The 18,158-nt window shown below is 34.7% G+C and overlaps 1 protein-coding gene across 4 annotated transcripts; it reads right to left on the bottom strand.

Annotated features, from left to right (window-relative positions):
* Positions 1 to 1,115: 1,115 nt before the first annotated feature.
* LOC116717523 (NACHT, LRR and PYD domains-containing protein 3-like) lies at positions 1,116 to 16,865 on the bottom strand. 4 transcript variants are annotated; one of them, XM_032558973.1, is made up of 22 exons: positions 16,731 to 16,865; positions 15,793 to 15,892; positions 15,548 to 15,598; positions 15,118 to 15,201; positions 14,932 to 15,036; positions 14,497 to 14,557; positions 13,964 to 14,168; positions 13,459 to 13,558; positions 13,005 to 13,094; positions 12,735 to 12,824; positions 12,322 to 12,411; positions 12,052 to 12,141; positions 11,639 to 11,728; positions 11,223 to 11,312; positions 8,300 to 8,356; positions 7,954 to 8,002; positions 7,226 to 7,442; positions 4,908 to 6,705; positions 4,650 to 4,823; positions 4,051 to 4,224; positions 3,923 to 3,969; positions 1,116 to 3,703 (listed from the first exon to the last, which is right to left on the bottom strand). In XM_032558973.1, exons 2-22 carry the CDS (start codon positions 15,879 to 15,881, stop codon positions 3,201 to 3,203), a joined length of 4,254 nt encoding a protein of 1,417 aa, XP_032414864.1. In that variant the 5' UTR covers positions 15,882 to 15,892; positions 16,731 to 16,865; the 3' UTR covers positions 1,116 to 3,200. The 4 variants fall into 4 exon arrangements, with proteins under 4 accessions (XP_032414864.1, XP_032414867.1, XP_032414866.1 ...); XM_032558976.1 differs by lacking the exon at positions 11,223 to 11,312; XM_032558975.1 differs by lacking the exon at positions 12,322 to 12,411.
* Between the last annotated feature and the right edge of the window lie 1,293 nt (positions 16,866 to 18,158).

Here is an 18,158-nt window from a genome sequence, read left to right as displayed (position 1 = left end):
CATGCATTGGTGGCTGCATGTTGGATTTCCTCGCCTTTTCAGGTTGCTGCTGAGTTCTGGCAGGTTAAGCAGACCCAGCTGGTTTCACTCTGCATCTTCATTAGCAGAGTATAAGGCTAACTGGGAAACTGATTTCAGGGCCAAGTGGGCAGCATGTGTTCTGCAGCGTTGTGGTGCTGTGATGGAGGGTTTGTTGTTTGCTAGAAACCCTGGTTTTTGTTGTCATTTCTTTTCATTTAGGTTCTCATTTTTGCCTTTAAGATTTCTTTAGATTATTCTTGAAGAATAATAACTTTGCCCTCCTGGTTTTAACTCATTTTCCCTGGTTTATTTATTGTTACAGCCCCACAAACAAATGTAGTAAAGGTTTTCCAAATAGGATAATTTTTGTAAATTTACAACATTGTCTTCTTAGAGTCTAAATCTACTTTTTACATAAATCCAATGAAGTAAACTGAGTACTATAAGATTTTGAGGGCAGCTCTAAAGAGAACATTTTCAATAATCACTGAAATGTGTTACATCTAAAAACATTTTTCCTCAGATGTACTTGGAAAGAAAGTGAGTTGTGGATGGATTATTGTCCAGGTAGTTTCTATAGATGTTCAGACATGTAGACATACAAAAATGTAGCAGAACATACAAAATATCTAAAAATAAAATCTGGTGAGAAATGAGAAACAAAGAAAGTGTGGAAACAGTCTCCCTATCTGGAAAGAGATTTCTGGAACATTTATGTTTTGTGAAAAGTAATATTTCTTCTAAAACACGAAACATTTTACACAACCTTCATCACACTCTTCATCAGACCTCTTAGATATACCAAGCTAAATGTAGCATAAGTGTCCACTGACACATGCAGAAAACCACAGGATCAACATTTTTGATTTGGTACAGAGATTACTGCTGGAACTGTTCGCTTGCTGTTTGAATAGTGGAAGGGAGTTACCATGCTTTCACAAACTGACAAAATACAACAGCAACTTTCATCAGATTAAATACGTTGTTTGTTGTTTTTTACTGCAGGCAAAATATATAAATACCATTTACATGTCTAAGTTCTTTTCTCAGATACATTTACAGGATATAAATCAGAAAAACCCAATTCTCAGAAATTCTGTGGAATAATATTTTTTATTTGATTCGCAATGGATGTACATTTTTCCAAGAATTATAGATGTTTTGACTGGAAAGTCTCAACTTTTTTTCCATGACACAACAAAGGAGTCTTAGATACAAAAGAAATTCATGAGAATAAACACACTGCGGCTGCTTGTTTGCTTTTTGTCCCTGGAATGTTCTGGGAGCTGCTTTTAGCACCACAGGAATGCTGTTCAACCAGAACTGAAGGTATTTACAGAAAGATACCCAAACATTTAAGATGATATTTATGGTACACCAACACGTCTGTCCTACAAGCACCAAAAATGGTTTTAACTTTCAAATATAATATATTTTACATCCAATTAGAGAAGGAACATTGTATCTTTTTTTAGCTTGGTCTCCCTCACATGGCTGCATAATTATCAGGGATGAAGCTGCAGTGACAAATGGCTTTTTTTTTTTTCTTTATGCATGTTTAATTGTGAAAATGGGATTTTTGGGGTAGAGGGAGGAATCTGCCAAAATGTTTGTAAGAAACTTTAAAAAAAATGTTAAATGCATTTCTTGCCATTATTTATAAAATAATAAATCACCACAAGATGGCGCTCTAATATAATCCCTGAAATTGGCCCTCTGGTAATACAGACAAAAGCCATTTTTTAAAATCTGGATTACATCTGAGATGTAATCATATGCAGTAACATCCCACCACTGTGTGTGAACCATATTCACAGGCAGATGGGGGAAAAAAGAGCATATTTAAAAGTCATCATACATGAACTGTTTTTGGAGCCTTTATGTTTCTTAATTTAGTTTACTGCACACTGTAAAAACTGAAAGCAGCCTTGGATTAAATCTTGTATCTGTCAAACTCCTTATTAGATTTTTGAGTTTATGAGTTTTCTGATTTTTAATTTAAGCTTTTCATCATTGATTTAATTCATGTCTGAAATTTTACTGTATTCATAGCAGTTTTTGAGCTTTTGTTCCTTAGATAAAGGACTTATAATTGATTTCAGTGTATGTTGTCAAAGAATATCCAAAATGTGGCTACATTGTCATATTCTGTTTTCAAATGTGGAAAAAATAAGCCCTACTTATGTCAAAAAAACAAACAAAAAAAACAGGAAAAAACATAAAAGCTTTAAAACAAGATCAGAAAAACAAGCAAACATTTTAATAAACATTTTAATGTGTATCTAAACAGCTCACTTCAATATTTGAATGAAAGTTACATATTAACTCCAAATAACCAAAATACGTGCAACAATGAAAGTCTCTTAGCAAAGTAAACTTCAAAATTAAACCCACAAATTACACAACATGTCAGAGAAAACTCACATCATGACGCTTATGATAGTATCATATTAACAAGCCGACTTAAATTAAACCTGTGGAAGATAATTTCTTTTCCAAAAACACTGATGTTTGCATAACAGCAGGTTTAAAAAAAAAACAATTTAATTGTAAGCGCAATGCTGCATAATGCACACAGTTATAACTTGAAAGGCTACTGATGGTTGCTGTAAATTTGTACGAAACAATACAGGTTTACTAGAATTAAATGTTTTGTAATAGTTTATCATCAGTAAATTCTAAAAATAGTTTAGTATCAGAATACAAAAAAGATATAAAAACAACAGAAATATTCTCCTGGTTGACTTCCAACAAATTTCAAATATAAATATTATTTTGTCTTAGAAAAGTTGTTCCACTCCTCATTCCTTCAAAAGCAAACAATCAGCCCAGCAGTCTTTCCTCTTTAATCACAGCAGGACACTGATGCAAGTAGAAGGAGGCCCTGAATACAAACTGATAATAATAATAAGTAGTGACTCATCCATCATCTGTAATCAGCATAGTTTTGGTTCATTAATAACATTTACCATTTAGCAAATAATTAACCTGTTAAATGCTTAATAGGCGTCAACAGATTCAATTATCAAGAAAGGAAATGATTCAATACTTTGTGTGGCGTACATACTGCATGTACATCCAAAGTAGAATTTGGATTAAGATAGACATGAAGATGTTTGCAATTTACTTAAGGATTATATCTTCTGATTACCTCAATTGTTCTTACTGTAGTACTACATCTAACACAAAGACAGAGATGAATCAGTGGAAATCCCAAAAGCAGGATAAACTGGCTCTGTGAATTTAGTAGTAAAGGAGTGAAGGTAGGTACTTTTATCCAAAGAAACCCCAAAAAAGGACACAATCCCCCCAGGCCAGTCCAGATAAACTCCCAGCCTGTTTGAAGGGTCTCCATGGATGGGTGTTATTTTGTTTCCGTGTTGGACCGATAGACCATCATCAGAGCACAACAAAGTCCAGGACGGCTTGTTCATGCCAACAGCACAGTCATCACTTTCTCCTTTATACGTCACTCCGATGGAAACTCTTCCTCTCCACTCAACCTCCCAGTAACAGCGACCAGTAAGACCATCTTTACACAGCAGCTGTTCCAAAACGTCAAACCTCTCTGGATCATCAGGATGTGGCTGCTTCTTTCCTCCCACTGTCACTTTTCTGTTGTTGTCAGAGAGTTGGAGGTTTCTGTGAGCACCGCTAGGATCCATTGAGATTTCACAGGCATCTGATGGAGAGACAGAAAGTTATGAAGTGGAGAAACATTGATTTTTGTTGGTTTTTGTTTTCTCACCCATGACATGAGATCAATTATATAGTATTAATCAATTTAAGATGTTATTAGAACTCCAAGTGCTATAAAAATAAACCAAAGAACAAATTGCAAAGAACAAACTATGTCAATAGTTGTAAAAAAAAAAAAAAAAAAAAAAAGCAAAGTACTCACATTTGTTCAGACCAGGGTTTAAAAACTGTGCTCCAAATGGTTCCGTTCTGAAACAACACAGTAGGGCTAGAAATTAACCAGCAATCTTCTGATAGCTGAAATGTGTGTTCAGTCTACATCCTACATACTTCAGAGTCTGCAATGCCCAGGTTGGGTCTTTCAGTCCTGCAGAAAGGAGTTTCACTCCAGATTCTTCTGGATGATTGTAGCTCAGATCTAACTCTGTGAGGTGAGAGGGGTTGGACTTCAGAGCTGATGCCAGAACTGCACAGCCCTCTTTGGTGATTAGACAGCCTGACAACCTAAACGACAGCAAAGAAAAAAAAATTATACATGTTGATAAAAAGTGTATTTGTTGAAGTTGAAATTATGAGGTTGCGTAACAAAGTTGAAGCAATGGTAATATCCCATATGTCCATTTCAGATGTTAAAATAAATTAATTAACTTCATTAAAACCTTTCTGGTTATAAAAAGCACAGTTTGAGTTTTGGTCACCAGGTCGTGCACGTACATAGCATATTGTCTTCTGAAAACAAAATGGCTGTGTAGCATGAGAAATTATATTTACATTCTTCATGCAGAGTGGGATCAGTGACATTTGCTAGATTTGTTAAAAGTCTGAAAAGCCACTAAATATAGAGGCAAAGCCACTAAAGTGGGACTGTAACTGTGTCTTAAGGTTAACAAAATAAATTTCATGTGGTAAAGAAACAGTTAATTCCTGACCTCAGAGTTTCCAGTTTGCAATTTGAATTGCAAAGTGCTTCACACAGCAACTTCAGGCCTGAATCCTGCAGGTCATTGTTACTGAGGTCCAAGTCCTTCAGCGTGCCACATGGAGACTGGAGGCCTGAGACCAGAGCATGGTAGGTCATCTCTGTCAGAGCAAGGTAGCTGAGCCTAAACAGGTTACAAAAAGAAAGAAAAGAATACTTGTTGTCTAATTCAAAATATGCATTTTAATATGTTTTTTTTTTTACTTACACAGCTTTGGTAGAATGTATGAACAGTGGCAAAAGAGCCAACTGAACATTCTGTGAAACTGGATATTTCTTCAGGTCAAACAGTTCCAGATTCTCCTCCGAAGACAACATGATGTTGACTAGAATTGTCAACTGAGCAGGAGAAAGATGATCTGTTTTCAGTTTTGATGATCTCAGAGTTTGTTGAATCTCGTCTGCAAGACAATAATCCTTCAGCTCGTTCAGGCACTGAAATAAATTGGCTTTCTTAGACAGACACATGATTTCTGCAATCTTCTTCTTGATGTACTGAATGGTATTTTGATTGGAACTGCTTCCGGTTGCTGTGTCTATTACAAGACCTCTGAGAAGTGTCTGACTGGTTTCTAGAGAAAGACCCAACAGGAAGCGAAGAAACAGATTCAGATGTCCCTTTGGGGTCTTTAAAGCTTTGTCTATAGCACTCTGGTAGAAGAGCTCAAATGTCTCTCTGGACATTTGGGACTGCATGTTTGTAGATTTCTCTTCTGACAGCAGATTGACTCCAGTGTTGGTGAATGTCAGATAGACATGGAGAGCTGCTAGAAACTCCTGAATGCTCAGATGGACAAAACAAAACACTTTATCTTGAAATACCCCCCTCTCCTCTTTAAAAATCTCTGTGAACACCCCTGAATAGACTGATGCTATGCTGACATCGATGCCACACTCCATCAGGTCAGATTGATAGAAGAACAGGTTGCCTTTCATTAACTGCTCAAAGGCCAGTTTCCCCAATGACTGAATCATATCTCTGGTCTCTGGAGTCCATAGGGGATTATTTTCAGCTACTTCATCATACTTCACATTTTTCACTTTGGACAGAACCACCAGGAAGTAGACATACATCTCTGTTAGGGAGGTGGGCAGCTCTCCTTTGGTTTTCGTTTTAAAGGCATCTTCCAGAACTGTTGCTGAGATCCAGCAGAAGACAGGAATGTGACACATAATGTGGAGACTTCTTGATGTCTTGAGATGAGAAATTATCCTTCTGCTTTCCTCTTCCTCTGTGAATCTCTTTCTGAAGTACTCCTCCTTCTGAGGATCATTGAATCCTCTGACTTCAGTCACCAGGTCAACAAACTCAGGAGGGATCTGATGGGCTGCTGCAGGTCGAGTTGTGATCCAGATACGAGCTGAGGGAAGTAATTTCCCCTTGATAAGGTTTGTTAGTATCACATCTAGTGATGTGTGTTGTGTAGCATCTGTCAGATTGTCATTAGTCTTCAAGTTCAAAGGAAGCCGACACTCATCCAAACCATCAAAGATGAATAAAACCTGAAACTTTTCAAAGTTGCAGATTTCTGCTTCTTTGGTTTCAGGAAAGAAGAGATTAATAAGTTCAACCAAACTTATTTTTTTCATCTTCATGATGTTCAAATCCCTAAAATGAATCAAAAACATAAACTGGATGTGCTGGTAAATTTTGCTTTCTGCCCAGTCCAGTGCAAACTTCTGTGTTAAGACTGTTTTCCCGATGCCAGCCACTCCCTCTGTCATCACTGTTCTGATTGGTTTATCACTTCCAGTAATGGGCTTAAACATATCTTCACAAGTGATTGTTTTTTCTGTTTTTTCTGGCTTTGAGTGAGCTCTTTCAATCAGTTTTATTTCATGTTTACAGTTGACTTCTGAAGGCTTTCCCTCAGTGATGTAGAGCTCGGTGTAGATCTTATTTAGAAGAGTTGGATTTCTTTCTTTGGCGATTCCTTCAGATACATACGCCAACTTCCTCCTTAGATTAGATTTGAGTTTGCAGTGACTCTTGGCCACAAGGCATTCTGAAAGAAAACAAGACATATTTTATTACAAAATAATATCAAACTGCACAGGCACCCGACTTCCAATGGCATGCTCATGGGTATTTATTTTCTAAATATTACATTATTTTAAGCAGCATGGCAATAATTTCTCAATTAAGGAAGCTTTCTTATTTCTTAGGATACAATTATAAACAGAAAACTCAAATAAATCAAGTATCTGAGTGATAGATCATTGAAAACAGCATTGTCCCACTGTGCAAGCTAATAGTAAGAGCTACGGTTGCTCTATATAGTGTAAAGATTCTTATCCAAATAAAAATAAATGCAAAAAATGAAGTTGAGTATGTCCCTCCAAAGGTTTTAATTCTTCCAGAAATCCATGGTTTTGTCAGCAAAGCCATTATTTTTTTAATAAAACGTATGTGATGACTATAACTGTAAATGTGACATCTGTTCATTTGAATCCATTTCATTCCCAACATTATTTTGATGACTGTACAGGAAAAGTGAATCAGGACAATCCCTGCTCTGTTCTTACTGTTGTGTAGCAACTCAGCAGTCGTCTGTTGCTTCATTCCCCTCAAAAACTCCAGCGTTAAGTTGACAAAAGCTTCTTTGATGCCCCACTTCTCTTCATCGTCACAATTAACCATCTGATTTTTCTCATTGGAGGTTTGAAAGTGTTCTGGATTTAACAACCGATAAAGATTCTTTAGCTCAGTCCTCACAAAAGTAACAATGTTTTCCTCAAGAATCTGCAAGAAGACAATGGTATGATTAAAATGTTTTAATGTATATTTCTTTCAAGGATGTAGTATATAAAAAAATCCTAATATCATCATGGTAGTGATATGGGAAGTATTCTGAATTTTAATTTATCAAACCTCTTATCAATTTTATTTCAGGGTAATGGGAACTAGACTGGGGACTAGTTTGAAGTGCTCATTGAAACTAGTAGAGTCTAATAACTGGAGCGCTGAAACGCTTCAATATATCTCTGCTACAAACATTTAGTCAGTTATTAAAAGAATCCTTTTAGATGAGAGGTTAACATTTTCAGGAACCATAAAAGAATATCTGCTTGTGTTCAGCATCTATATGTATGACCTCAACTGGATATTTAACTGAAGAAACATTTTCAAAACACACAATCCTTTATTAGGAAAAAAATATAATTAAAAATGTTCATTGCATTTAAAGTTTAAATTCCAGTAGAACCATTAGATTTTAACAACTCAGTTAGTTAAACATTTTCTGTACTTTTACCTGAAATACTGAGTCCAGATTTGGCCTCTTGTGAGCTTGGTAGTGATAACTTTAACATAAATAAACAATAAAGATCAATCAAAAAACAGTCATAATTTGCTCACTGTTATTTCTAAGATGCTGAATTATCTTTTATCATTTATTTGCTATTGAAATGCATAAAGTACATTTGTTCCTGGAAGAAAATAATAAAAATTATTGGTCAAATATAACCAAGGTAAGTGTGCTAAAACCTTTTCTTGCAGGGCTTTTCAATTACTTATAATATTGAAACAGAAAATATTAAAGGTGAAAAATTTTTCATGATCCACTACAGTTAATAAAGAAAAAAGTCATTTTTACTTACTCCTGTTTGACATCAGTAAGATAATCTACAGGACAGCTTCTTGTTTTCACCAAAGCCCTGAAAGAAAGAAAGTATTATCCATAATCAGAATAAGATTTAAAAAGTGTGATTTTAAAAGCACAACACAGAATAAAACTGTATTAATCTTACAGTTTTAAATCAACAGGATAATTTATACAGTTGTCACTTTGGACCACCACAGTTTTCTGCTCACTTCTGGCAAAAGACAACAATAAGCAGGTTTATATAGAGAGAAACTTCTACAAAATGATTAATCTGAGTAAACCTTACTGTTTGAACTTCAGTGGGTAATCCTTAGATTTGTCACTTGTCAAGAAAATCCGAGCTCATCCCACTTCCCCATGCTGGAGATTTTAGTTTAACAGTAATAATAAATAAAGTTATCTTTAAAATGAATCACTCAAGTGACATCAAGGCCCAACAGTAGACTTAAGTGTCAATAAAGTTAGTTTAACAGTAATAATAAATAAAGTTATCTTTAAAATGAATCACTCAAGTGACATCTAGGCCCAACAGTAGACTTAAGTGTCAATAAAATAAATCTGGTTGTGTGTGTTGTTTTTGTCTAAAGCAAACTTTGCTTTAATTCTACTTTTTTCTATCTAATCATAAGAAATCATAGTCAGTCAGAAAGAGTCATTAAACAGGAAAAGCAGGTTTCCTGGAAAAAGAGGAAGTTTCCAGCCTGCAGATTTATAAAAATAGCTGAGACTATTTCTTATTTTAAAGCATGAAAGTTTAAAGAATTAAATCTAAACATTTTGAGTAATTTGATAAGATTCAAAGTAAAATACTTATATTAATATTGGTTTACTTGTAATAATATTTACACGTACATTTGTGGGAACACTTACAAGAAAAACAAGTAACTGTAACTTTGGTATCAAATAATTAGAATCATGGATTATTCTTGGTTTCTTTTCAGAAGAACATCTGTAATAACTCACATTAAGATTATAATAAGTATAATTAATAAGTTATGGTTATAAAATCATAAATGAATGCTAAATCAGAGAAGCTGAAGAAAATAAATGTGATATAAGTTATGGTTATAAAATTATAAATGAATGCTAGATCAGAGAAGCTAAAGAAAATAAATGTGATATAAATGTGATTTTTACATTGAACCTGAAATGGTGTAAAAGGTGTAACTGCAATTAAACATCACTGATATGTTGTAGGTAGAGAGTAGGTGAAAGGTGAACGGAAGGGAAAAAGGGGAACTAACAGGAGAGCAGAGATGATCACCGCCTTATTTAGGTAAAAGGTTGTGCAGGCAATGGACATAGGAGGTTGAGCAACTCTGAGACATTAGCACAGACTTCAGGACATAATGTCTGAAGGACAGTGATGGATGTGAGGTCATCTGTCTAAGCAGACAGCCAATGAAAATGCACCAAAAGGGTGGATAAACCCTATATAAGGTGGGTGCAAAAGAGGAACCTTTCGTTGGATCCTCCGGGCAGCTTCGAGCCAAGAGATGGACAAAGAACTCTGCAGCTGAAGAAGAGCCGGAGCCACAGAGCCGAAGACTGTCCCGCTCATGGAGACCAACCGGTCAGGCCCACAACCTGTGGCTTCAAATCGCACTTCTCTCATCGGCTGGGTTCAGACCCCAAAGACAAAGATGAAGACAAAGACAAAGGCAAAGACAAAGAAGAAGAACTGGTGCCTTTTTTCCTGCCAGCACCAAGTCCTGTGTGACCTCACCATCCATGCGGAGAAGAAGCTCATCAGACCTACAGAGATTCCTGCCTTCGCTGATCAACATCTTCCTCCTGCTGCAGCACCTTCATCATCATCAAGCCCCAGGTCTGGGGTTCGAAACGCCAAACTCCGTCCGTCTCTCTCAAAGGTTCCCTTTTTTTTAGTTCTCAGTGTCAGCAGTAGGGAAAGATAGACTAGATGATTGATTTTACTGATTTGATTATTTCTGCTACTGAATTAAGCTGTACTGACCCTTGCAAAACTGCCTTACTAATAAAATATTTAGCATAAAGAAAATCTAAAAGATGTTGTGGACATTCAGTTAATGAGTCACCTTAAAGTTCTTTGATGGTTGTAAAATAGCTGTGATGTTTGATTCTGGAGAGGAAAAAGTTTAAAATGTTTTTAGGTTGCTGGTAGCCCAAATTTAAAACGTCATCCTTGGGACTCACCCGAGTCACTAAAACCTACCTGGTTCAATAAGAAATGCAAGTTGTAAAATAGAGAACGAGCGACCGTTAACAGGTGTGCTCTGTGAAACTAGTTGGCTGTAGGCTGCTCAGTCTGGCTAATTCACAGGGGGAAGAAGGGTGGGACACCTGGATGTAGGCCGTCAGAAAACCAGGCGAATCGTTTCTCGAAACCAGCTTAAACAGAGTTTACTTCAGTTCTGGACAGGGTAAATCCCGGCAGATTTAGGAAACTCAATTAACCCGTTAGAAGGAGAGCTGGTAGCACATCTCCCCTCTCAGAAGAGGAAGCAGAGAGTGAGACAGTAGAGACAGAAAGGAGGGGGGGGGTGTTGCGCAACAACACACTCTTTATGGACACACAGCTTGGGGAAGGATTATAAGGTGTGTCAGGTTCAGATCTAGAACAAAGGAAACAACAAAATTGATTCCAAATGCTAGTTGTAGTTCTTGGTTAAGGTAAAATGAGTTAATGAGAAACAAAACAGGATTTAAGGGCAAAGAGTGTTGGTAAACTTAAACAATGCTGCTGAAAAAAGTTGATTTAAAAGCATAACACAGAATAAAACTGTATTAATCTTTCCCTTTCAAACCAACAGGATAATCTATACATTTGTCACTTTGGACCAACACAGTTTTCTGCTCAGTCCTGACAAAACACAGCAATAAGCAGGTTTGTATAGAGAGAAACGTCTACAAAATGATTAAATCTGAGTAAACCTTACTGTTTAAACTTCAGTGGGTAATCCTTAGATTTGTCACTTTTCATGGACACACAGCTTGGGGAAGGATTATAAGGTGTGTCAGGTTCAGATCTAGAACAAAGGAAACAACAAAATTGATACCAAATGCTAGTTTTATTTGTTGATTAAGGTAAAATTAGTTAATGAGAAACAAAACAGGATTTAAGGACAAAGAGGGTTGGTAAACTTAAACAATGCTGCTGAAAAGAGTTGTTGATTTAAAAGCATAACACAGAATAAAACTGTATTAATCTTTCCCTTTCAAACCAACAGGATAATCCATTGATTTGTCACTTTGGACTAACAAAGTTTTCTGCTTACTCATGACAAAACTCAGCAATGAGCATATTTGTATAGAGAGAAACTTCTACAAAATGATTAATCTGAGTAAACCTTACTGTTTGAACTTCAGTGGGTAATCCTTAGATTTGTCACTTTTCATGGACACACAGCTTGGGGAAGGATTATAAGGTGTGTCAGGTTCAGATCTAGAACAAAGAAAACAACAAAATTGATACCAAATGCTAGTTTTATTTGTTGATTAAGGTAAAATTAGTTAATGAGAGACAAAACAGGATTTAAGGGCAAAGAGTGTTGGTAAACTTAAACAATGCTGCTGAAAAAAGTTGATTTAAAAGCATAACACAGAATAAAACTGTATTAATCTTTCCCTTTCAAACCAACAGGATAATCTATACATTTGTCACTTTGGACCAACACAGTTTTCTGCTCAGTCCTGACAAAACTCAGCAATGAGCATATTTGTATAGAGAGCAACATCAACAAAATGATTAATCTGAGTAAACCTTACTGTTTGAACTTCAGTGGGTAATCCTTAGATTTGTCACTTTTCATGGACACACAGCTTGGGGAAGGATTATAAGGTGTGTCAGGTTCAGATCTAGAACAAACGAAGTATAAGGAGAAATATTGAAAACTAGTTTCAATTTTACATTAAGGTAAAATCGGTTCCCAAATGACAGAACTGGATTTAGTGAATAAAAAACAAGATCTATCTTGATTTTAAAATGAAGAAGTATGGTTTTAAAATGATAATGTAGCATAAAACTGTAAACCTTACTGTTTGAACTTCAGTGGGTAATCCTTAGATTTGTCACTCTTCATGGACACACAGCTTGGGGAAGGATTATAAGGTGTGTCAGATGCAGGTCTAGAACAAAGAAAACAACAAAATTGATACCAAATGCTAGTTTTATTTGTTGATTAAGGTAAAATTAGTTAATGAGAGACAAAACAGGATTTAAGGGCAAAGAGTGTTGGTAAACTTAAACAATGCTGCTGAAAAAAGTTGATTTAAAAGCATAACACAGAATAAAACTGTATTAATCTTTCCCTTTCAAACCAACAGGATAATCTATACATTTGTCACTTTGGACCAACACAGTTTTCTGCTCAGTCCTGACAAAACTCAGCAATGAGCATATTTGTATAGAGAGCAACATCAACAAAATGATTAATCTGAGTAAACCTTACTGTTTGAACTTCAGTGGGTAATCCTTAGATTTGTCACTTTTCATGGACACACAGCTTGGGGAAGGATTATAAGGTGTGTCAGGTTCAGATCTAGAACAAACGAAGTATAAGGAGAAATATTGAAAACTAGTTTCAATTTTACATTAAGGTAAAATCGGTTCCCAAATGACAGAACTGGATTTAGTGAATAAAAAACAAGATCTATCTTGATTTTAAAATGAAGAAGTATGGTTTTAAAATGATAATGTAGCATAAAACTGTAAACCTTACTGTTTGAACTTCAGTGGGTAATCCTTAGATTTGTCACTCTTCATGGACACACAGCTTGGGGAAGGATTATAAGGTGTGTCAGATGCAGGTCTAGAACAAAATAAACATGAACAAAATTGATACAGAATGCTAGTTTTGGTTATTGGTTAAGGTAAATTAAGTTACATTAACCAGGAAAGACAAAACAGGATTTAAGGTTGTTAAAATTAAACAAATGTGCTGCAAAGAGTTGTTGATTTAAAAGCATAACACAGAATAAAACTGCGTATAATATATATATATATATATATATATATATATATATATATATATATATATATATATATATATATATATATATATATATATATATATATATATCTTTTCATATTAATTCTGTAACAAAGAGAAACATAGAGAGATGTTTGGTGGGAAATATTTCACTAACTAATAGATGAATCCCTTTGCGTCTTACCTCCCAGATCCAGTCTGATTGTCATGTTCTTCAGACAGTCTATCATTTGAGGACAGCTGCGTCTCATCACTGTCCTCATACTGGCTCATGATGAAGTCACCTTTACAAAGAAATATCATAAAAGTTGTGAACATGTCACAGTGAAAGAGCTCAATACTACAAAATCTTGAAATTGACTCCTGTAAGCAATGGATACCAGAAAGCACAACATTTTTTGCCGCAGCAGAATCAAATCAGTTCATTTCAGTTCATTTAAAAACACAGACATTTCAATTTAGTTTAAAATTGGGTGTATGACAGCTAATGAAAAAGCTCTAAAATGTGCTGGAAAAAGGTCCCTGACATTTTCCAAAAAATTGCTTCCAAACTAGTAGGCTTGTTACCATTGAAACTTTTGCTGTATTAAAAGATGCATAACCACCTCTAATTTATTCGTTCACTATTAGAAAATTTAAAAAAAAAATAAACAGATCCAATGCAACATTTGTTCTTGAAATAATCTTACCGTTTAGTAGTTCATCAACAAGCTCCCCATGATTCATTGTTCTCAGAAAATGCAGAGAGATGTTCAGAATAGCTTGTTTGCTTCTCTTCTTCTCCTGCTCATATAGCATCTCTTCTTCTTGGTTTTGTAATCGCCCTCTGTCCAAAATCCCCTGAATCTTCTTTAGCTCATTCTTCACAAACTTAATAGTGTCCTTTTCAAGGGTCTGCAAGAAATAAAAAAAGGTAATTGCCTTGCTGCTGCAACATATTGGAAATTTTTGTAAAAGTAGCATGTTTGTTTAGACTGTACAAATATTTCATTAGTTTTATCAATTCATCAATGTAAAGTTTTACAGAGCGAGTTAAGAGCATTTATACCATGCTATTTTTATAGTACTAACATGTCTTAACTGAAAACACAAAATATTGAATGTCAATACATTTCTTTAGTTTGCACATATGAACAATACCAGAACAAAGATACAAGTAGACGGATACTTTTGGGATTATTTTTTCAATGCTAAAGCAATACTCTGATCCACTGTTATTTACCATAAATATTGTGTCCAGGTTTGTTTGAATGGTGGATCCCTCTGATGTTTGCTGGTCCCTCCTGAGGGAACAGCACAATGTGTTAAAATGTGTCATACAGACAAAAAAAATACTGTTCATTTTCATAAGTTTCATAAGTTTTGTCATGTGTCATTGTTACCAACAATGCTTTATAATACTCTATACAATGTGTTTTAAATTATAGACATGCAATGATAGTTTTTTATTTCTCTGACATAAAAAAGAAATGAGGATGCTTATCATGTTAGTTGTCTATACACTTAAATTGTAACATGGTAAACTGCTACCTGTAAGCATTATACCATCACAATACAGTTCATTAAAATACCTGCATAAGTTGCAGGTCAGAATAATGAAAATATCCTTGGATGTCTGAGAAAAATTATTTACAGAGCAAAACTCCAGCTGACTTACTCTGACAATGAACGTTGTTTAGAACCAACAGGAACATTTTCAGATTCATCACTTTGCAAGGACAAAGTTATTGGCATGGAAAACCTTCTTGTGTTCTTCTCATTTCTGTCAGAAACAAATAATTGATCCAATTAAAAATAAGTCGTTTGGAAGGATTTAGTCAGAGCAAGTTTGTATGAATCTCACTTTTTGAATTTAACAGGGTAATCCATGGATTTCCCACTTTTTATGGATAAACAGCTTGGTGAAGGGCTGCTCCCCTGATCAGTCCTACAAGTAATGAAAATTGAAATGAAAATTGCAAATAAAAATTAAGACAAGTTCTTATAATTTGAGAGTGAGTTTAAAAATTACACACCATGTTTTAATATTTAAAGCAGCTTAAATGAGTATCAAAACAAGGAAGTCATTGACTGTAAAATCAAATGAAAATGGGAAAAAAACAAGGACACAAACAAAAGTAAAATATAGTTAAAAATAAGCTAAAGAAAAACTATGAGAAAACATTTAGCAAAGCCTGACAAAACAAAAGGGGGGCTGCATTCAATGAAAGGTTGTTGTCAATAGATGCATTAAAATAATAACTGTTTGGATTCACCTTGAAAACTAAACTCACCTTTGGAAACCAAGAGGAAAATCCGTAGATCTCTGGTTTTCCTGCTCAGACCTAAAACAGGTGAAACATTTACTGACTTCAGGTGGAAGAAAATGTTGCTCAGAAGCAGCTGATGTAGAGATTTAAAAATAACTCAACAGACTGGTGCAGAGTTATTACGTACTGGTGTACGTGCTTTGGGAAGTATGTACACCAAAAATATTTTTCAAAGCGCTACAGTAAATCATACCGTCAGGTGATCTCACCTGGGAGCTTTGAGCTCATTGTCATTTTCCTCAAACCGATCATCATTTGAGAACCTGCAGGCCTCTTCTCTCTCCTCAGAGTGGCTCATTGTAAAACCTCCTTTATTAAAACACATCCTCTGTTAGTTAGATGAAGCCATCATATTGTTGATCTTCACTGCATTGTTTACCTTACCTGATTACCTTACCAAAACCAAGAGATAGTTCTAGATCTTTAGGTCTTTTTTTGCTATTTGTTTCTTTTTTTATATTATGGAGAAACAATAATGAAACATTTTATTAAGGACATATGTTTATATATATATATATATATATATATATATATATATATATATATATATATATATATATATATATATATATACTATACTGCAAGTGTTATGGACATTAAGTAATTTTGAATCTGAGCTCTCACAGACATTAGCAACCATATGTTTCCATAGATTATTCACAAACTTGTTTCCTTCCCTGTCATGTCAAAAAGAAACATACCTTTCTTTGTGATAATATACCAAACAAACAGCAGGTCTTTCTTTGCTGTTGATTCTTTTGTGGGAAAATCTTTTTTAACTCCACAAACATTTCTTCTAAACCAGAAAGAATTGGAAAGCTTTTTATTTACAAGCTAATAATGTTTCCCAATTTATTGTTTTCTCAACCTGATTATGTTGTTCTTACTTTTTTACATTTGCTTAAGTAACTTTATCAAAACTTACATTATTAAAGAAGAACAATCAGGTGAAACAAAAAGGAAAAACATTTGAACGATAATACATACTGTCGTCTTTGTGCCCACATTGCAGTTTGGTATTTCAAGTCCAACTGGTTTAACGTTCTGCAGCGTTTTATATTTTGTTCAATTAAAACAGCTTTTAATCATGATATAAAGCAGAAAATCAACTTCACCATTGAACAATCACATATATAAAAACATTTACCTCAAATGTTTCCATGAGAGCTTTGCAAACAAGACACAGATGTAACTGGAGAATAGTCCTAAGTTCCCGTTTTTAAGGTGTGTTTACCACTTCTTGAACTGAAACTTGGATTTGTGACAAGCATTCTTACAATTATCCGAGATCTTCCTGTGGGAGGGTTTTTCAGTGACACACCACACCGGATTTCTGCTCTGCCTTTAACTCTTAGTTTAGTTTTCTAATCTCTTTAGTATATATAGAGACAGAGACCAACAAATTTGATTTCATTGCTGTTTACAAACCACACAGCTCCAGTTCATATCTACAAATATCTAATCAAATCCAATCATAGAAACTCACTCCAATCAACTTCTATAACTTCTAATTCAATCTTAGTTATAATACAGACAAATTCAGTTTATATTGGTTGTTTTACTAATATGCATAATGAAACCCAAGTAACTGCATTGAGTCACTGACTCATACAGCAATCCCTCATCCTGAGAAAGCATGTGGCGACTGTGGGAATGAAAATATGCTTTATTTATATAAATGGTTGGATTAATTGGTTTCATGCAAGGAGAATAAAAGAAACATTTCAGGAGACTGTTTTTCTTTACTAAATTGCTGATTATCTTATCCAAAAATCACTTTATTTTTTATCTTTGTAATGATAAACACAGTAAACCACAGTAACCCGTAGCGACCCCAACAATTCAAACATCTACATTTAAAAACAGCAAATTCAACTCAACTTATTACCTTCTAAACATTGATATTTCAGTTTTCACAGCGCCTGTGGCTTTTTCGAGCTTTGCTTCAGTTTGTTTGAGTCTGGATTTTGTTTTTCAAATCTTCGTTGGAGCAATGGAATAAGAAATCAAGTGAAGCATTGTTCATGAATCATTCTTCAGGTGCAAACGTCTGTCAAGTCAAATTACATTTGGCTGGGAACCAAACACCCAGGGACTTTTTCAGCACATAGGTCCATGAAAACAAAGAGGAGACTGTTTCTCTCTGTCAAAATAGCTCTGAGAGAGTTTTTTTTCTGCCTTCTGCTTCTAATGAATGCTGAGTATTTCTGAGAACATCTTGCCCTTGTTAAACAGGTAAAACAACCAAACAGGACAACTACTAACAAAAGAATGAACTCCTATTTTTTTAGTTGCAGTAAAGATAAACATATCCTCCTTTTGATTAACTTTGCAGTGAACTTCTGAATATAACTAATTTCATAAAAAGGGTTTAAAAAATGTTTTATGTTTATTTGTCCCATCTAGACAAAAAAAATAACAAAGGAGGAATACCAAATTAAATAGTTTATCAAATAAAAATAAAGTTCAAGAATATTTTTTTAGACAGTAATTTAGACATTGATGCTGTGGTACAATTATTATTCTGCACACAGATTGTAAAGCTCACTTGGTAGATTTATTTATTTATTTATTA

The sequence above is a fragment of the Xiphophorus hellerii genome, chromosome 3, assembly GCF_003331165.1.
Source record: "Xiphophorus hellerii strain 12219 chromosome 3, Xiphophorus_hellerii-4.1, whole genome shotgun sequence".
In the NCBI taxonomy this organism is placed as follows: domain Eukaryota; kingdom Metazoa; phylum Chordata; class Actinopteri; order Cyprinodontiformes; family Poeciliidae; genus Xiphophorus; species Xiphophorus hellerii.
Note: the sequence above shows the minus strand (reverse complement) of the source record. Positions and strands in the feature narration are given on the sequence as shown.

Coding starts and splice junctions, on each gene's coding strand:
- LOC116717523 (XM_032558973.1), bottom strand. CDS start 15,881: ATGAGCCACTCTGAGGAGAGAGAAGAGGCCTGCAGGTTCTCAAATGAT. Junction 15,599..15,792: donor AATGAGCTCAAAGCTCCCAG/GTGAGATCACCT, acceptor CACCTGTTTTAG/GTCTGAGCAGGAAAACCAGA. Junction 3,970..4,050: donor TGGGCATTGCAGACTCTGAA/GTATGTAGGATG, acceptor GTGTTGTTTCAG/AACGGAACCATTTGGAGCAC.